At 32.5% G+C, this 15,026-nt stretch overlaps 1 protein-coding gene and 1 long non-coding RNA gene across 3 annotated transcripts; both read right to left on the bottom strand.

Moving 5' to 3' along the window:
- Nucleotides 1-336: 336 nt before the first annotated feature.
- On the bottom strand, nt 337-2,671 carry LOC122196181 (uncharacterized). Its single transcript, XR_006187444.2, has 2 exons — nt 995-2,671; nt 337-507 (listed from the first exon to the last, which is right to left on the bottom strand). It is a non-coding gene; the product is annotated as an uncharacterized LOC122196181 (long non-coding RNA).
- Nucleotides 2,672-4,196: 1,525 nt separating this feature from the next.
- On the bottom strand, nt 4,197-13,938 carry LOC111916080 (uncharacterized). 2 transcript variants are annotated; one of them, XM_023911718.3, is made up of 7 exons: nt 13,469-13,938; nt 13,101-13,142; nt 12,868-12,993; nt 6,810-7,060; nt 6,606-6,642; nt 6,385-6,442; nt 4,197-4,534 (listed from the first exon to the last, which is right to left on the bottom strand). In XM_023911718.3, the coding sequence occupies exons 1-7, from the start codon at nt 13,652-13,654 to the stop codon at nt 4,458-4,460; spliced, it is 777 nt and encodes a 258-aa protein (XP_023767486.1). In that variant the 5' UTR covers nt 13,655-13,938; the 3' UTR covers nt 4,197-4,457. The 2 variants fall into 2 exon arrangements, with proteins under 2 accessions (XP_023767486.1, XP_023767487.1); XM_023911719.3 differs by lacking the exon at nt 13,101-13,142.
- Between the last annotated feature and the right edge of the window lie 1,088 nt (nt 13,939-15,026).

The following is a 15,026-nucleotide window of genomic DNA, read 5'->3' as shown; positions in this document are numbered from 1 at the left end:
CACCAATTGTCATTATAACTTAAACGTAACATCACAACAATTGTATTATTACATTTTAGTCTATTTGGGGCTTCCAGAATGCATTAGTTTTTGGCAAGACAAAAACCAATAAATGATGAACTTTTCGATAAAGATCGGAACACAATCTTATTGATGGATAGCTTGTAGATATACCAAATTAATAGTTTAATAGTTTATGATGGATAGCTCGTTGACTTTTTTTTACCATTAGAGTTAAAATTCTTCATGGTTTTCAGTACATAATATCGAGTTGAGTTTTTTAAGCTCGATGGTTCATTCTTCATGGTTTTCAAGCCCTATTGTAACACTCTAATCTTCCAAATAAATTTTTCATTTTTAAAATCACATTTTCCAAAAACCACAAAATATATAAATTGTCAAAACATAAGTCAACGAATGTTTAATAAAATCCTAGAATCCTCAAATCATGATTTCTAACTGATGTGTACAATCAAGCTGCCGCCTTCCCGCGATCCTGAGAAGTACCTGAAACACATATCACACAACACGATAAGCACGAAGCTTAGTGAGTTCCCCAAAATACCACATACACAAATAATAAGCCTCTCATGGCTATAACTCGGCATGGACCCTCCGGTCATGCGTCTCGTCGAGTCCCTTAAGTCCCTTTTCTCATTTAGGCGTTTTTATGCAGAACTAAGGTCCCATACTCTAGATCTAGCCTCCCAATGCTGAAAAACCACATAAAGCTGCAAGCTTTACGTCCATGCATGGCATCCAGGGCTCAAAATGCCAAAACAAGCTCTATAGAGGGCTTAATGCATGAAAGCTTGCCACTAGCTTGATAAAGCTTGGATCTTTAGGCTCAAGGGACCTCATATTGTTCAAATCTGAAGTCTCAACTCCATGGCAAGCTCAAACAACACAAGGACCCAAAGAAGGATGGAAAAAGGCCATAAACTCCCTAGAAAAGAGATCTAACCAAACAATGATCAAGGTGGTAGCTTTTTACCTTCAAACAAAAGCTAGCAATGAAAGAACATTGGATCCAAGAGCTCCTTCTCGTCCCAAGCCTTTTTCTCCTCAATCTTCTTCCAAAAATGCACTACAATATGCAATATTAGCCCCTCTTTCTCTCCTACAAGCATATAGCTCGATTAGGGTTTCTCTTAGAGTGTTAAGATGATAAGGGAGGCGAAAATGAAGGCTTAATGTCCTTTAAATAGGACACAAACCCTGAAAATTAGGGTTTTCACACTTAGCTCCTACTCGTCGAGTTGGGATCCTCCAACTCGTCGAGTAGACTCTAGAAATTACGCGACCATTAACACTCTCTACTCGGCAAGTTGGGGCCTTCAACTCGTCAAGTTTATCAGACAACAAGAATATAAATTAATTAAATATTATACCTGAGAGTTGGGATGTTACACATATTGTAAGGAAACAAGGGTCAAGTAAGACTTGAGCCAAGGTATCAGTGGTTAAACCATGTGGGATTCAATTTTTCTTGTTAACAAAACTATGGTCAATGCCTTAGTGTATGGGTTCGAAATAAGGTTTGAGTCATGGTTAGGTTATAGGAACATCCAAGTGTTGGAACCGTAGCTCGTAGGAATACCAAATTAATATTTTTAATAGTTTATGATGGATAGCTTGCTGACTTTTTTTTTTAACAATTAGAGTTAACATTCTTCATGGTTTTCAGTACATAATATCGAGTTGATTTTTTTTTTACCTATGTTGAGTTTTTTAAGCTTAATGGTTCATTCTTCATGGTTTTCAAGCCCTATTGTAAGGAAACAAGGGTCATGTAAGACTTGAGCCAAGGTATCAGTGGTTAAACCATGTGGGATTCGTATTTTGTTGTGAACAACACTATGGACAATACGAATAGTGTATGGGTTCGAAATAGGATTCAGGTCATGGTTAGGTAATAGGAACATCTGAGTATTGGAACCATGGTTTAAGTCATGGTTAGGTAATAGGGGCATCCACATAATCAACAATGATTTTCTCATTTCTTCATTTGGAGATTGAAAGATGATCGTAGAGTTATGAATGGATGATTTTGGAAAATCGATGGAGTTAACAATGCTTGTGAGTGAGATTTTTGTTGTTGGGTTTGACGACGACAATAAAAACATACGGTGCGCCTAGAAGAGCGTAAGAAAGAAGACAGGGAATGGTACATATTAAGTTAGATCATATAATATATATTAGTTTAAAGGTAGTCTTCAGAAAAGTCCAAATATTTTGGTTTATTGGTAATAAATAATGAAAAAGCCCTAAAATTTTGATTAATTAATGAAAAAGCCCCAAAATTTGGATTAATTAACGAAAAAAGACGAGATATCGGCTAAATCTGTGAAACCGGCCACGAAGGGTTATTCCGAAGTTTTAGCCGGTAATCTGTCTATTTTTGTAAACAAAATTTAATTTGGGACTAAATCGTAAATTGACCTAAAATATTAGGATTTTATCAGAGATTTCCCTTTTAATAAAATTGAAATCTAAAATCTAAAAATTGGCATACCATTAAAATGATGCAGGGTGCATCTGGAATCATATTTCCGATCATAAAAGCGGAAGGAGTACGTCAGATGTTCTTCCCTTCGACCATGCCTGCATATTACAGAGCTCCCTGTGATCTTAATTACAACATAAGAGAATGCTAAATAGAAAGTTGTTCCTTAATGTTGTTAATCGTAAGATTCCTTGTTGATTTAATTGCCAAACATACAGTTAACTCGGTCCAGTCAGACCTTTTTTTCTGACTCGGTCCGGGTCAGCTGGTCAGCTTGTTTGATTAGAGTTCTTTGCACACCTGATTCAGTCCACAACCACTGATTCGGTCCTCAAAGAAAAAGTAGCTGACTCGGTCCTTCGCACTAGTTTCACGTATTTGCCCTTCTCTATCTCTTTGCTCCTAAACGGCGTGACTTCTTCTTTCTCCTTCTCCTTCAATCCACGAACAACTTCTTCTTCCACCACTACTAATCCTCTTCATCTTTAATCGATTTTGAAAGTGAGTGCTAAGCGGCTTATTAGGTAAGGGTGTTGAGTTGTTTCAATCATCAATCGATTTAACTCTTCTGGTCAAAAGGGTGTTGAGTTGTTTCAAACACATTGAATTTTATGTATCGTTGCATGGAAATGGGTTATGGTGTTAAAGAATCGAGCTTTGAAGATCTTGGAAATGGTGGTTTGATGATGTATTATGGGTTTGTTAAGGAAAGTCAAGGTGGGTGTTATGGGTCTCCTAGATCGATTTTGTATGGGTCTTGGGATGAGAATGAAGATGAAGAAATGGTGAAGAATTGTTGCACACCAACTGTTTGACAAAATTGTTGCTAATAATGTTTGTTATTTTTCTAGTTTTGTTTAGTGTGTTTTATGAACTAATTTGCAGAATTAATAAAAAATTTGGGAAGTAATCTTGACTCTTGAGACATGGGTTCTTAGATCTACCTTTGATGACAAACATAATGGTTGCGTCTTTCCAGAAAAGCTTTATGATAAAGAAGTCTTCATGCTCTAATAACTGGTAAATTCAAAATAGTTTGCGACTTTTTAGTACATGTTTACAAAGAGTATTTGTAATGGTAAAATTGAAATAAAAATTGTTAACTGTAACTGAATTTAACATTTGGGTATTACAAATCAATTTGATATTCAATATTTAATAATTAAGTGTAATAGGCATATGCAAAAACTAATGTAACATGTGTTTTCACCACAAAACAAAACAGAAAGGTAAAATGATCATTTCCAACACTCAACACAACCAGTCAGATACGTAATGAAAACAACATGGTTTCAGTCAGAGAAAAAATAGTCAGAGCTTCAGACCCAGTTAGGCATGACTCAGTCAGTTCTGATTCAGTCAGAAACTATCAAACATGGCCTTAATACCTGCTGGTAAATGATTATATAACATCACTGTCTATGCAAATGATGATGTCTTACATGGTGCACCAATAATGAAATGAAATGTGGATGTAAAACAAATGTAATGAATTCCAAAATTTAGATTTATACAGAAAATAGTAACATAAGCATCCTAATTAATATCCAGCATTTATATGCAACATATCAAAGTATGTTGCCATTTTTACATCTATTCCAAACTTCAAAACTTGAAATTTTCAAATGTAATTATTAGAAGCATTAACTAGTATTTATGTGAACCATTTACTTGAAAATTTTGATTTAAGTGAACAATTTAAAAGCTCAAGTGTTTAAAAAATGGAGAAATATAACCAACATCATCGTATGTTGTAATAAAGTTTTCCTAATCTCACCTAAATTTTATTTTGCCTAACATATGACTACTCTTTTTGCAACTATATAACAACTGAATTGTCAAGAACAATAACTCCCCAAGAACCCACAAAACATTACATCGGGGGATTTATATAATATATATGTTACACAATGTCTATAAAAAAGAATTTCATAATCATTCTACAGCTTCTTTATTTCATGTTTTTCCTTTCAGACTTTATGGCCTCATAAGATGTCATAACCTCCTTGAACCTTGCTTCAGCAACATCTGCAGCATTACACAATTGTCAGTTTCTTAACACCAATCACTTGCACATCCTCATATAAAATAAAATTAACTAAAAAATTCACTTGGACAATGAGTGCCACGTCAGCACATTTAACCAGTCAACATTTTGGTTGAGTGACTTGACTGACTGGAAAGTTTAGGGACCTAGGATGAACATGAAATGGAATAGTTTTTTTTGACATTTACTGACTTTAGCACTTATTAAAGTAAATGATTGTAATACAAGATAATAACTACAAAAACCCTAAATGACATAAAAACCTTTTTACCTTTTTCAAAAAAATACGTTTTTACCCTAACATCACTTTTTGGTGCGTTAAAACCAAAACTTTGCATTTTTTTTCTACTTTTGCCTTTTCACCGGTTATAGCAAGTTTCCAAGTTACCATGAAATCAAATTTGTAAGAAAACCCTTAAGTTTATAAATCTGTTATTTTTTTCATATTATACATACGTATTCATGCAGAAATAAATGTATTTATACACAAAAAAGGTATTCAATTAAACATCATATTTATGTTTTTCAAATTCAAAAATTTCTTTATATTCAGGTTATAGTTTAAAATGTAAATACATATTTTTACATTTATAAAAGTATAGAAGTATATACACGTATTTTTATGTATTTAGAAGTATAGATATAGTTTTTGGAAGTATAAATATGTATTTTTACATTTCTTAGAAGTATAAATACATTTTTTAGCAATATTAATACGTTTTTAGAAGAGTATATAGAGATATTTTTATGTATTTAGAAATATTACTTCCAAAAAACATATTCATACTTCTAAAAATGTATTTATACTTCTAAAAAACGTAAAAATATATATTGAACTTCTAAAAATGTAAAAATACGTATTTATATTTCTAAAAATGTATCTTTACTTATAAATACATAAAAATACATATTTATACTTCGAAAAAACAAACTAATATTTCTAAAAATGTATTTGTACTTCTAAAAATATAAAAAATACATATTTATGCTTCTAATATATATATATATATATATATATATATATATATAATCATACAAATACGTATTTATACTTCGAAAAGCATATTAATGTTTCTGGAAAAAAGTATTTATACTTCTAAAAAATGTAACAATACGTATTTATATTTCTAAAAATGCATCCATACTTATGAATACATAAAAATACATATTTATACTTCTATACTTATAAAAATACGTATTTACATTTTATGCCGTATAAATAGGCAAAAAAACCAGCACATAAAGAAATAGCATTTAAAAAAACATAGATTGGATGTTAAATAAAAACAAAAAATCGTATGGTAACCTGGAAACCTACTATAACAGATAAGGGCAAAAGTAGAAAATAAAAACTTGCAAAGTTCCAGTTTTTTTAACACACAAAAAAAGTGATGTCAAGGTAAAATTGTATTTTTTTTTTTTTTTTGAAAAACATAAGGGCTTTTATGTCATTATCCGTTTTAGTAAACAACATAATCTTATAAATAAACAAATTTGACCTCAACACCCTTGAATAATTTCAAACAGAGCTATAAATTCTTATCTAGGGGGTGTTTGGATAGGAAAAAAAGAGGGTGCTTATTGCTTATTGCTTATTCCCACAACAATAAGCTAACTTTGAGTGTTTGGATAAAATCCTTAAAAATGAGCTTATTAAGCTAAATAAGCTAATTTTAATAAGCATCTCTCCCCATGCTTATTGCTTATTGCTTATTCCCACCACAAATAAGCTAATAAGCAATAAGCTAATAAGCTAATCCAAACACCCCCCTAGATTATACATAAAGTTAGATAATTTCAATAAATGAATAATTATGTAAAATGTTCCTACCTTTGTTTTCTTGATTCTGATCAGGGTGAAATTGCTTTGCCTTGCTCCTGAATGCTGTCTGCAGCATCAAGAAAAAAAAAAAAAACAGTTTATATCTATGCAGCACACATTACATATATATACATCTGGAAAAAATCTTTAAATCTAATACAAAGAAATAATAAAAACAGACATAATAACGTAACAGTTAGTGAAGATTTAATTAAATATTTGTCATTTACCTTAATCTCATCATCTGTGTACGGTTTTGTCCTCGACCTATTTACAAGAAAAAAAAAATAAAGAGTGTTTAGTTGATTTCAAATGAAAATTAAAGATCATCATGTAAGACTGTAACACCGGTTTGTCAAGGACAGGAATGTACATATTATTTTAATTTAACAAAAAATAATGTAATGTTATATTTAAGGCAAGGTTTAGTTCACCTGCTAAGACCCAAGATTGCATAATGGTGTGACAATGAATAATTTATAGGGGAGCGAGGAGTACGAGGTTCCCTAAAGTTACTTCTATTTCCATGTGCTGTTTCAGTTTTCCAGTACCAATCTTCCCTTTGAAAATGTTGATGATATCCGCTTGCATTTGCATTACCATTATTTTGCCTCCAACTCTCATAACCCCTTTGGTGTTTACTTTTTTCCCGATTGAACACGCTTTGCATGCGCCTTATACGCTCCTACCAACAAACAACATGAATCATTTTACTCACGCCAAACAAGCATTAATCAATAATAAACACACACACACACACACACACACACACACACACATATATATATATATATATATATATATATATATATATATATATATATATATATATATATATATAGGTTCAAATGTTTATAACAAATATTGTGTGTCTAAATGCACCAATCAAAAATTAACAAAATATTAAATAATTCTTTAATTCAATAAGGGTATTTTGGAGATTTTGTATTCTCAATTAATGGAAGCTTTTAAATGAAATCTTATAATTAAAGAAAGAAAATAAATATTTGACCTAATCTTCCTTTTATATTACTGGAACTTCTTATCATCATCGATACACGCCTCCCTCTTCCACCTCCAACATCAGATCATTGTCTTTACCCTCTCATCTATGTCGCTTTTGGATGGTGCTGCCTCCGCCCCCATCGTATTTATTTCGTGGGTTTATATCAAGATCGTGTACATGTCTCCTCTATTATGTGGTGTTATAAATTCAAAATTCAATTCAAGTACCTTCTAGTAAATGGAACCGACAATGAGGAAAAAATATTCAATTCATTTGGATGGTGGAGTTGTTGGTAATCGGCAACATGGAAAGCATCCACACAGGTAAATTAATTTTTTTTCCTAATCGCATAAGCATTATCTTTATTTATTGTTTTGAAAATCTAATTTAGTATCTATTAACCAATCCCAAATCTCAATTTATTTCTCAGTTCAAGATTTCCATGGATGATTATTGGTTTATGTGAACTATCGATATTAATATCAAATATAAGTTGAAGTATAAAAAAATATTAGTTGTCGTATTAAATTCCATAATTTACAAAATGCAAAATACTAGAGTTGCATGGTTGCATGATACTTTTTTTATATATTATGTAATTCAATCTTATTGTTTGTCAATGTATTCTAACAGAATACTAATTTTTTTAGGAAAATTAAATAGACAATATAGTATATTCTATAAGAATATATAACGTTTTGTGAAGTGTATTCTCTTAGATTACACTAAATTTTTTCATATTTGAAAGTTGATTATGTTTTCTTTTTGGATTTAGGTTTTGAAGAAACTATCGTCGATGTGGAAAATGAAGAAAACATGGAGAATGAGAGTATTTTAGTATAATATATTCTGCTAGAATGTATAAAGTGTTTCTTAATTATAATATTCTTTCAGAATGGATAATATTTTTTTCTTTTTTAACCATTCTTAGTTTTAATCTTTAAGAATAAATGTAATTCTTAAACCATTATTAGTCATATTTTTTTTTCAGAATGTATGTAATAATCGTTTTATAATCTTATTTTTTACGAATTTATGTAATTAATGATTCTTAAAGAATAAAATTTGTATTCTTTAGAAAATATTATTCTTGATAATATGTTGTATAATTCTTTAAACATGTTAGTTATAAAAAAATATATTGGATGGAACTATATTCTGCAAGAATAAAGTCAAAATTATAAGGTAATTAATCAAAAATATCTGAATTGGAACTATATTCTGCAAGAATAAAATCAAAAATATGTTTACTACTTAATTGTTGGCATTTTATCATTCTGACAGAATAAATTCGGATTTTTAAATTTGAATTAATTTAAAAAGTTCATATTTTTAAAAAAGAATGGAATTAATTATCCTTTAAAATTCCGAAATTTTCCTTTTTTAATATAAGTTAATGGACCAAACTACCCTTATGTTAAAAATTTTGTGATTATATGGTACATGTTACCCTATAGTAATATCATAGACTCTCAGATCATGACCACTAGTTATAATCCATCCGTTGGTCCAGATTTGTGCATAAGGGCACACAATATATGTTATGAACAATTGTACCTAGCGCTCTATATATATATATATATATATATATATATATATATATATATATATATATATATATATATATATATATATATATATGAAGCAACCACAGTTGTGTTGTACTTCATTCTTTGCTCAAAGATGCCCTACTAACAATGCAAGACTCCTACTTATACACCCTAAATCAAGAGAAATGGTGCACCTGTTTCACCATATATATCTAACCATGAACAGTTGACTTCTCCTTCCTTTGCAAAACTAATTGTTATAACCACAACCACCAACAGTTATTAGTGAGGAAGCATCTATTCTATGTTATGTGCATTTTATTTAGTATCATGTTGTCCTCTAGAGCACAGTTTGGATGATTTTTTAATGTTCTCCTAGAGTTTGAAATGTTATATTGTCTTATTTGAGCATCTTATTTAGTAGTCTACTCTAGTATTGTATAAATAGATAACTTCATTTTCATTTGTAGATATCGTTTAACTTGTGTAATCTTCTCTCTTGCAAGGAATAAGGATTCTTCAACACTAATACTAGTTACTACATTTTCCTATTTAGCTTTTGTTTTATTTTGTTGCTTTTATCACCTACTTTTTCCTTCTTATGACACTTTACGCGATAGGTTGACTTAGTTTTGATCACTTAGTGTCGCATGATGAGCTTGTATAGACAAGTTGGTGACAAATGGTATCAAAGTAGGCTCGTTCAAGAAATGGAAGAAAAGTTGATAACCGAGTTCAAGTTTGTTGAGTGGTGACAATGATAAAGGGGGGAGTGTTTCCTACGCCATGAACCACATCGAGTGCAGCATTGGCCAAAGACAACAAGTTTTCAAAGAAACCTGACTGAAACAAAAGAGAATCGTCGAATGAGGAGGTATACATGGGATCAATGTAATTTGTCAATGCCATCAAAGCTAAAAGGCAATTGCCTATCATAAAGGTCCTAATCAACATGAAAATAAAGGTAAGCAAGGTAGAGACAAAGGGGCTCCGATTCATGAGCATAAGGTTGAATAAGATACCCACGAGAGTGTTAGTCGACACAGGAGTATCTTATAACTTTGTCTATATATATGAGGCTAAGAGATTGGAGCTCAAGACAATTAAAGAAGGTAAGTTGATCAAACTCATGAATGGGATTACAAGTTTTTCCTATTATAGCAGTGAATACTCAATGGAGACTAGATGGAGGATCCGCGAGGCACCAAGAGTAGAGCCATTATAACGTTGACCATGCATGACATGTCATTTCTAGTCTATCTCTTTCTATTTCTATATATGGAAAGTTTCAAAATCATAATATAATAATCCATAAATTGCACTAAAAAAGAAAAAGGAGGTTTGTGATGATGCATATAAAGGCCGATTTGGGCAAGAAACTAAGATGCATCAAGGTGCCAAACAAGATCAAAGACGAGACGTCCTTAGGGAGTACAAATCCAGGGACAAGAGATGAGAGACCTACACCAAACAACAAGCACTTGTGTGGTCACAGGGGTGGTAGACAAACAAGATGAAAGCGGTAAGTATCAAGGCATGCTAAAGCTCAACCGTGAGACTTCCCAATGAAGGGGAATCAAGTAAGCCAACACATATGAATGCAAGATACGGATCAAATCGAGTTGTGCTAAGACATAGACACGATGAGGACGCCGTGAACTTATGTGAGGGAGAATGTCACAACCCAAATTCAAGGCCTAAAAGTTTTAGACCCACAACACAAGTCGAAAGCATTTTATAGTGTTCAAGACTTCTTAAAAGGATGGTGGAAGAATGTTAAAAACTTCTAGCCCTAATACTGAAGTTTGTAGAGAATCCAATGTAAATATCCAAAATAAGAGTCTTTAGAAAACGTCGATTCAAGTACATGACTCTTGAATCTTTATATACTTGTCTCTTCGTTTACATGAGCTAAGGTATAAAGAGCAGGTCCCTCCCCTTTCATTTGTTCATAGCCCTTAACTTGCATATCCTCTCTCTTGTAAGCATTCCCAAAGAATAATACTATGTAGTTTCCCTTTCCCAAAAAGTTTTTGTATTATCGTGTTTCTTTTATCACCTTATTTTTTTTCCTTATCGACAAGAACGGTCAGAGGTGGCTTAGTTTGGGAGCTAAGCGCCGCACGGTGAGCTCGTGGAGATAAGTTCTTGACATCAGACATACTTTAATATGATAAGTCATTGCAAAGTGGTTGTATTTACCGAGGAAGGAGGTGTCGTGTTAGTTGGTTTCTCTTATGCAAATTGTGTCTATTGGATCGATCGATTACGAGATATTGCGAATTACGGTATGGTATTAATAAGAACTAAGAATTAAATGAATAGAAATTTGATGAAGAATTGTGACACATGAAGATGAGAATCAAAGAGAATGATGAAATTGATAACAAGAGTAACACAATTGTTCAAGGGAATCCTCCTTCTCTCACAATCCTAGGTTGGAGCCAATACAAAACGTATCTAAGTATCAAAATATCTGCACACCAAACAATGGAATCCTCTCCCCTTTTTATTCAACTCTCTCTCTTTCTTCTAATAGATTTTGACCACTTTTCCCAATTTACCCGTGGTCCCCTTCTAGAATAACCATGCCATATCTTTACTTTGTTTGTGTGATGCTTAAGTAGTTCTGATTTCATATCATTACTCACTCCTTCAAACAAAGTCTTGTCCTCAAGAATTGTTTGCCTTGTACCTTTTGTCTACGGAATAAACCATTGGTCTACTTAGTCTTGATAGTTCTTAATCGTATGAGTAACCCAACTATGCGTAGTAACCACCACAAAAAACAACACATATTCTCAATTTTAATTGTAAAACTTGCTCTATAGAGACCAATATTGCCTTTGTAAACAATGATACTTGAAAGACCACGGCCCAAGGGTACCTACCCTTGGGTTGCTTCAAAACTCCATCACAGCCTTGCCATTGGTCCCACCTAGCTTTAACTCGTACCCCACCCATTACACATTGAATTACCATTGGTAATCTTTGATCATGCGCATTTTCCAAAGATGATTTTCCAACAAACCCACAGAAGGTGGAATTATACTAGAATTTTGCACATGGAAACCCAATCAATGTTGCCAACTTCAAAAACTAAAGCCTTCACCACATTTGAACAACTACTCAATTGAGTGTTTAAGTTTACACGTTGTTCAGCAACCCACACCACATGCCCATCACCAAACTTAATGTTAATACCACTAAATATAAAGGAAATCACACTTAAATCCATTACCTATCCACATTCACAGAAGAGGTAATTGAGGGTATTCCCACTAACTACAAGAAATTACCACAATTATCACAAGAATATCACAAATATTTCCTTCTATATTTAAGGTTTTATCTCCCACTTGAGAACTAGCCCGCCCAGACTCTAAAAAATTTCAAGGCTTGACAGGACCCAATGAAATTGTCTTGTCATGTACATCTAAATCAGCCTGCTGAGAACGAGATTCCATAGAAATCAAGGTGAAAAGATCAACAAGTCAAGGGCAAGTCAGACCAATGATATTGATAAGAACTAAGAATTCAGTGAATAGAAACTAGATGAAGAATTGTAACAAATGAGGATGAGAATTCAGTGAATCAATCGATTGTTCCAGGAAATCCTCCCTCTCTCACAACCAACCCTAGGTTGGAGCCAATACAAAACTTATATAAGTATCAAAGTATATGCACATCAAACAAATATTATTTGCAACAAGTTGGGCATGACTAAATTGAGGAGTGTTAGATGATGCATATGTGATACGGGTTCTGTATGATCTCAGTGTTATTTTATTGTGGTTTCTGTTTCCACATAAAATGAGAGTTTAAGCTCAAGTTGTATGATGTAACAAAATATTCAAAGGATATAATTACTTATAAACTCACAACATGATGCAAAAAAAAAAAGCAAAAACAGAGAGGCTATGAAGAGAAACTGACCACTCTCTCCAGCTCCTCTTCATACTCCTCCTGCATACGACGATTATATCTTTTCCAAGCCTCCTCTTGAAAACCTGATCGAAAAGATCGACCAGTGGCACCTTTCCATGACTGTGACCTGGTAATCTTGCATGATGCAATAATCATAATCAGTTTATCCACCCGAATGAACAGAGATTAAGGTATAACTATCAACTATCAATTATCATGTATTATTTTCTAGTTTATGCTACCTGAGAGTAAACCCAATCAACCGTCTTCCGCATATGTCCAACCTATCAGATTGTTTCAGTAATCATAAATACCCAATTCTATACAAACATATGCCATCAAATATCAATGCCTCTACTGAAATTTGTTTTCATTTCACCAAGAATCACACACTTTGTTAATAATCTCTAAGCTTGTTAGCTATTAAGTGAGTTGTAAAGAGCTAATGTTTTGTCGAATGAACCAAAATCTCAACATATTAAGATACAGAAATTCTACTTCCAATCAACAAAGCTAGCTAAAGTATCCAAATTTCATAACCACACAGTTGATGACTTGATCAATGAATCCAGACAAGCACAAAAAGGTAAAAATATAAGAAGATGCATACAGCGAGAGTAGTGGCAGTAGCCCCGACTAGTCCGAAGAGGAGAATCCCCCAAAGCCCCATCTCTTCTTCTTCCTTTTTATTGCGCTGATAGGGTCTGTTTTGTTGCGTGGTTCTTGAATTACCCCAATTAACTTTACCTTTATCGTCGTCGTCGTCATTGATTTTCTTCTTGATGTCTTCCGACATAGGCAGAACTCTTTCTTCAAAAATTCAAGAAATTGAAGTTGAACCCTAGAAGCATGGTCGTATTCGAATGTTATACTACTAAGCACCGCCTCGTTGAGATTGATGCACACTGTGACCTTCGTACTTTTCTTGGCTCCAACGGCGGCGAACGGTGATGATCCAAATCTCAAAGTCCCCAAAATATTTCACCTTCCAAGAAGAGCGAATAGTGATAGAATTGCGTCGAGAGATCGAGATTTTAGAGGACGGGGGATGTCGTCGGAGGAAGGGCAATGGTTCTTATGTGGTACACATGAAACATTAGTTTTTTCATCTAAAATAATTCTTTTTTTATTTTGTATAAATTTCGGTTAAGTTTTTTTCTATAAATTTAGTTTTTGATATTTTTTGTTGTAAAATAAGTTATAGTTGTTATTTTTTAGACGTTCAAATTTTTAGGCTAAAAGATGGTAAGTGCAAAGAATATCAAGGATGTGTGAAGAAGAATGCGGAAACAAAGAGAGGGGAAGCCTCCCAGCTTCCTCTCTAGTGTTTTGATTAGCCAATTTTTTTTACGTCGTCAAATATATATATATATATATATATATATATATATATATATATATATATATATATATATATATATATATATAGGGTTGAGTTCATGTGAGACAATGATATTTTGTGAGACATGGGGACAAAATCTGAACCACTAATCTATAATAATCTATGGATAGAATTAACTCAAATTAAAACAATAGAGGCGGTGGAAATTTGCAATTTGATCATACTTCGGGATTAGAGGAAGGACACGGAGGGGTAGTTTTGACAATATACCTTTTATCCGTCAAAATAATCCACCGTCATTCAATATCTCTTCATGTTACATCTTGCTTCCTCCAAAAATCCTTCTTCACAGAAGAACTCAAATTTAATCTTGATTCAGATTTGTGCATTCAAAACCCTAGAAACCGATTCATAAATCTTTCATCTCTTTCTAAATTTAACAATTTGTTTTTGATTTTAATATGGTTTGCACTTCACCATGATAAACACATTGTAACAATCAGGGAAATGTCTCATTCTACAAAAGCATATTATGATTATACACTACTTCACTTTGCAAAATAGGTATTAATTCAAACCTTTAGAGTTCAAATTGTGTAATTAACCTGCTGAATAATTCTTGTTCTACATATTCTAATTTGGAAAACTCTAGTCGATCAAATCAAAACCTTAGATCGTATCCACATTTTTATCCATTATCCAAATCAACTCAATGTTTCTCAAAAAGAGTTAATTTCGCTAAGTTTGTGTTTTCTCCTTCACTGTTTTAATCTATTTTGAGGATTAAATCATATATATGTTATTTTTATTCACCGATCAAATGAGT

The sequence above is a fragment of the Lactuca sativa genome, chromosome 9 (assembly GCF_002870075.4).
Source record: "Lactuca sativa cultivar Salinas chromosome 9, Lsat_Salinas_v11, whole genome shotgun sequence".
Lineage (NCBI taxonomy): Eukaryota > Viridiplantae > Streptophyta > Magnoliopsida > Asterales > Asteraceae > Lactuca > Lactuca sativa.
Note: the sequence above shows the minus strand (reverse complement) of the source record. Positions and strands in the feature narration are given on the sequence as shown.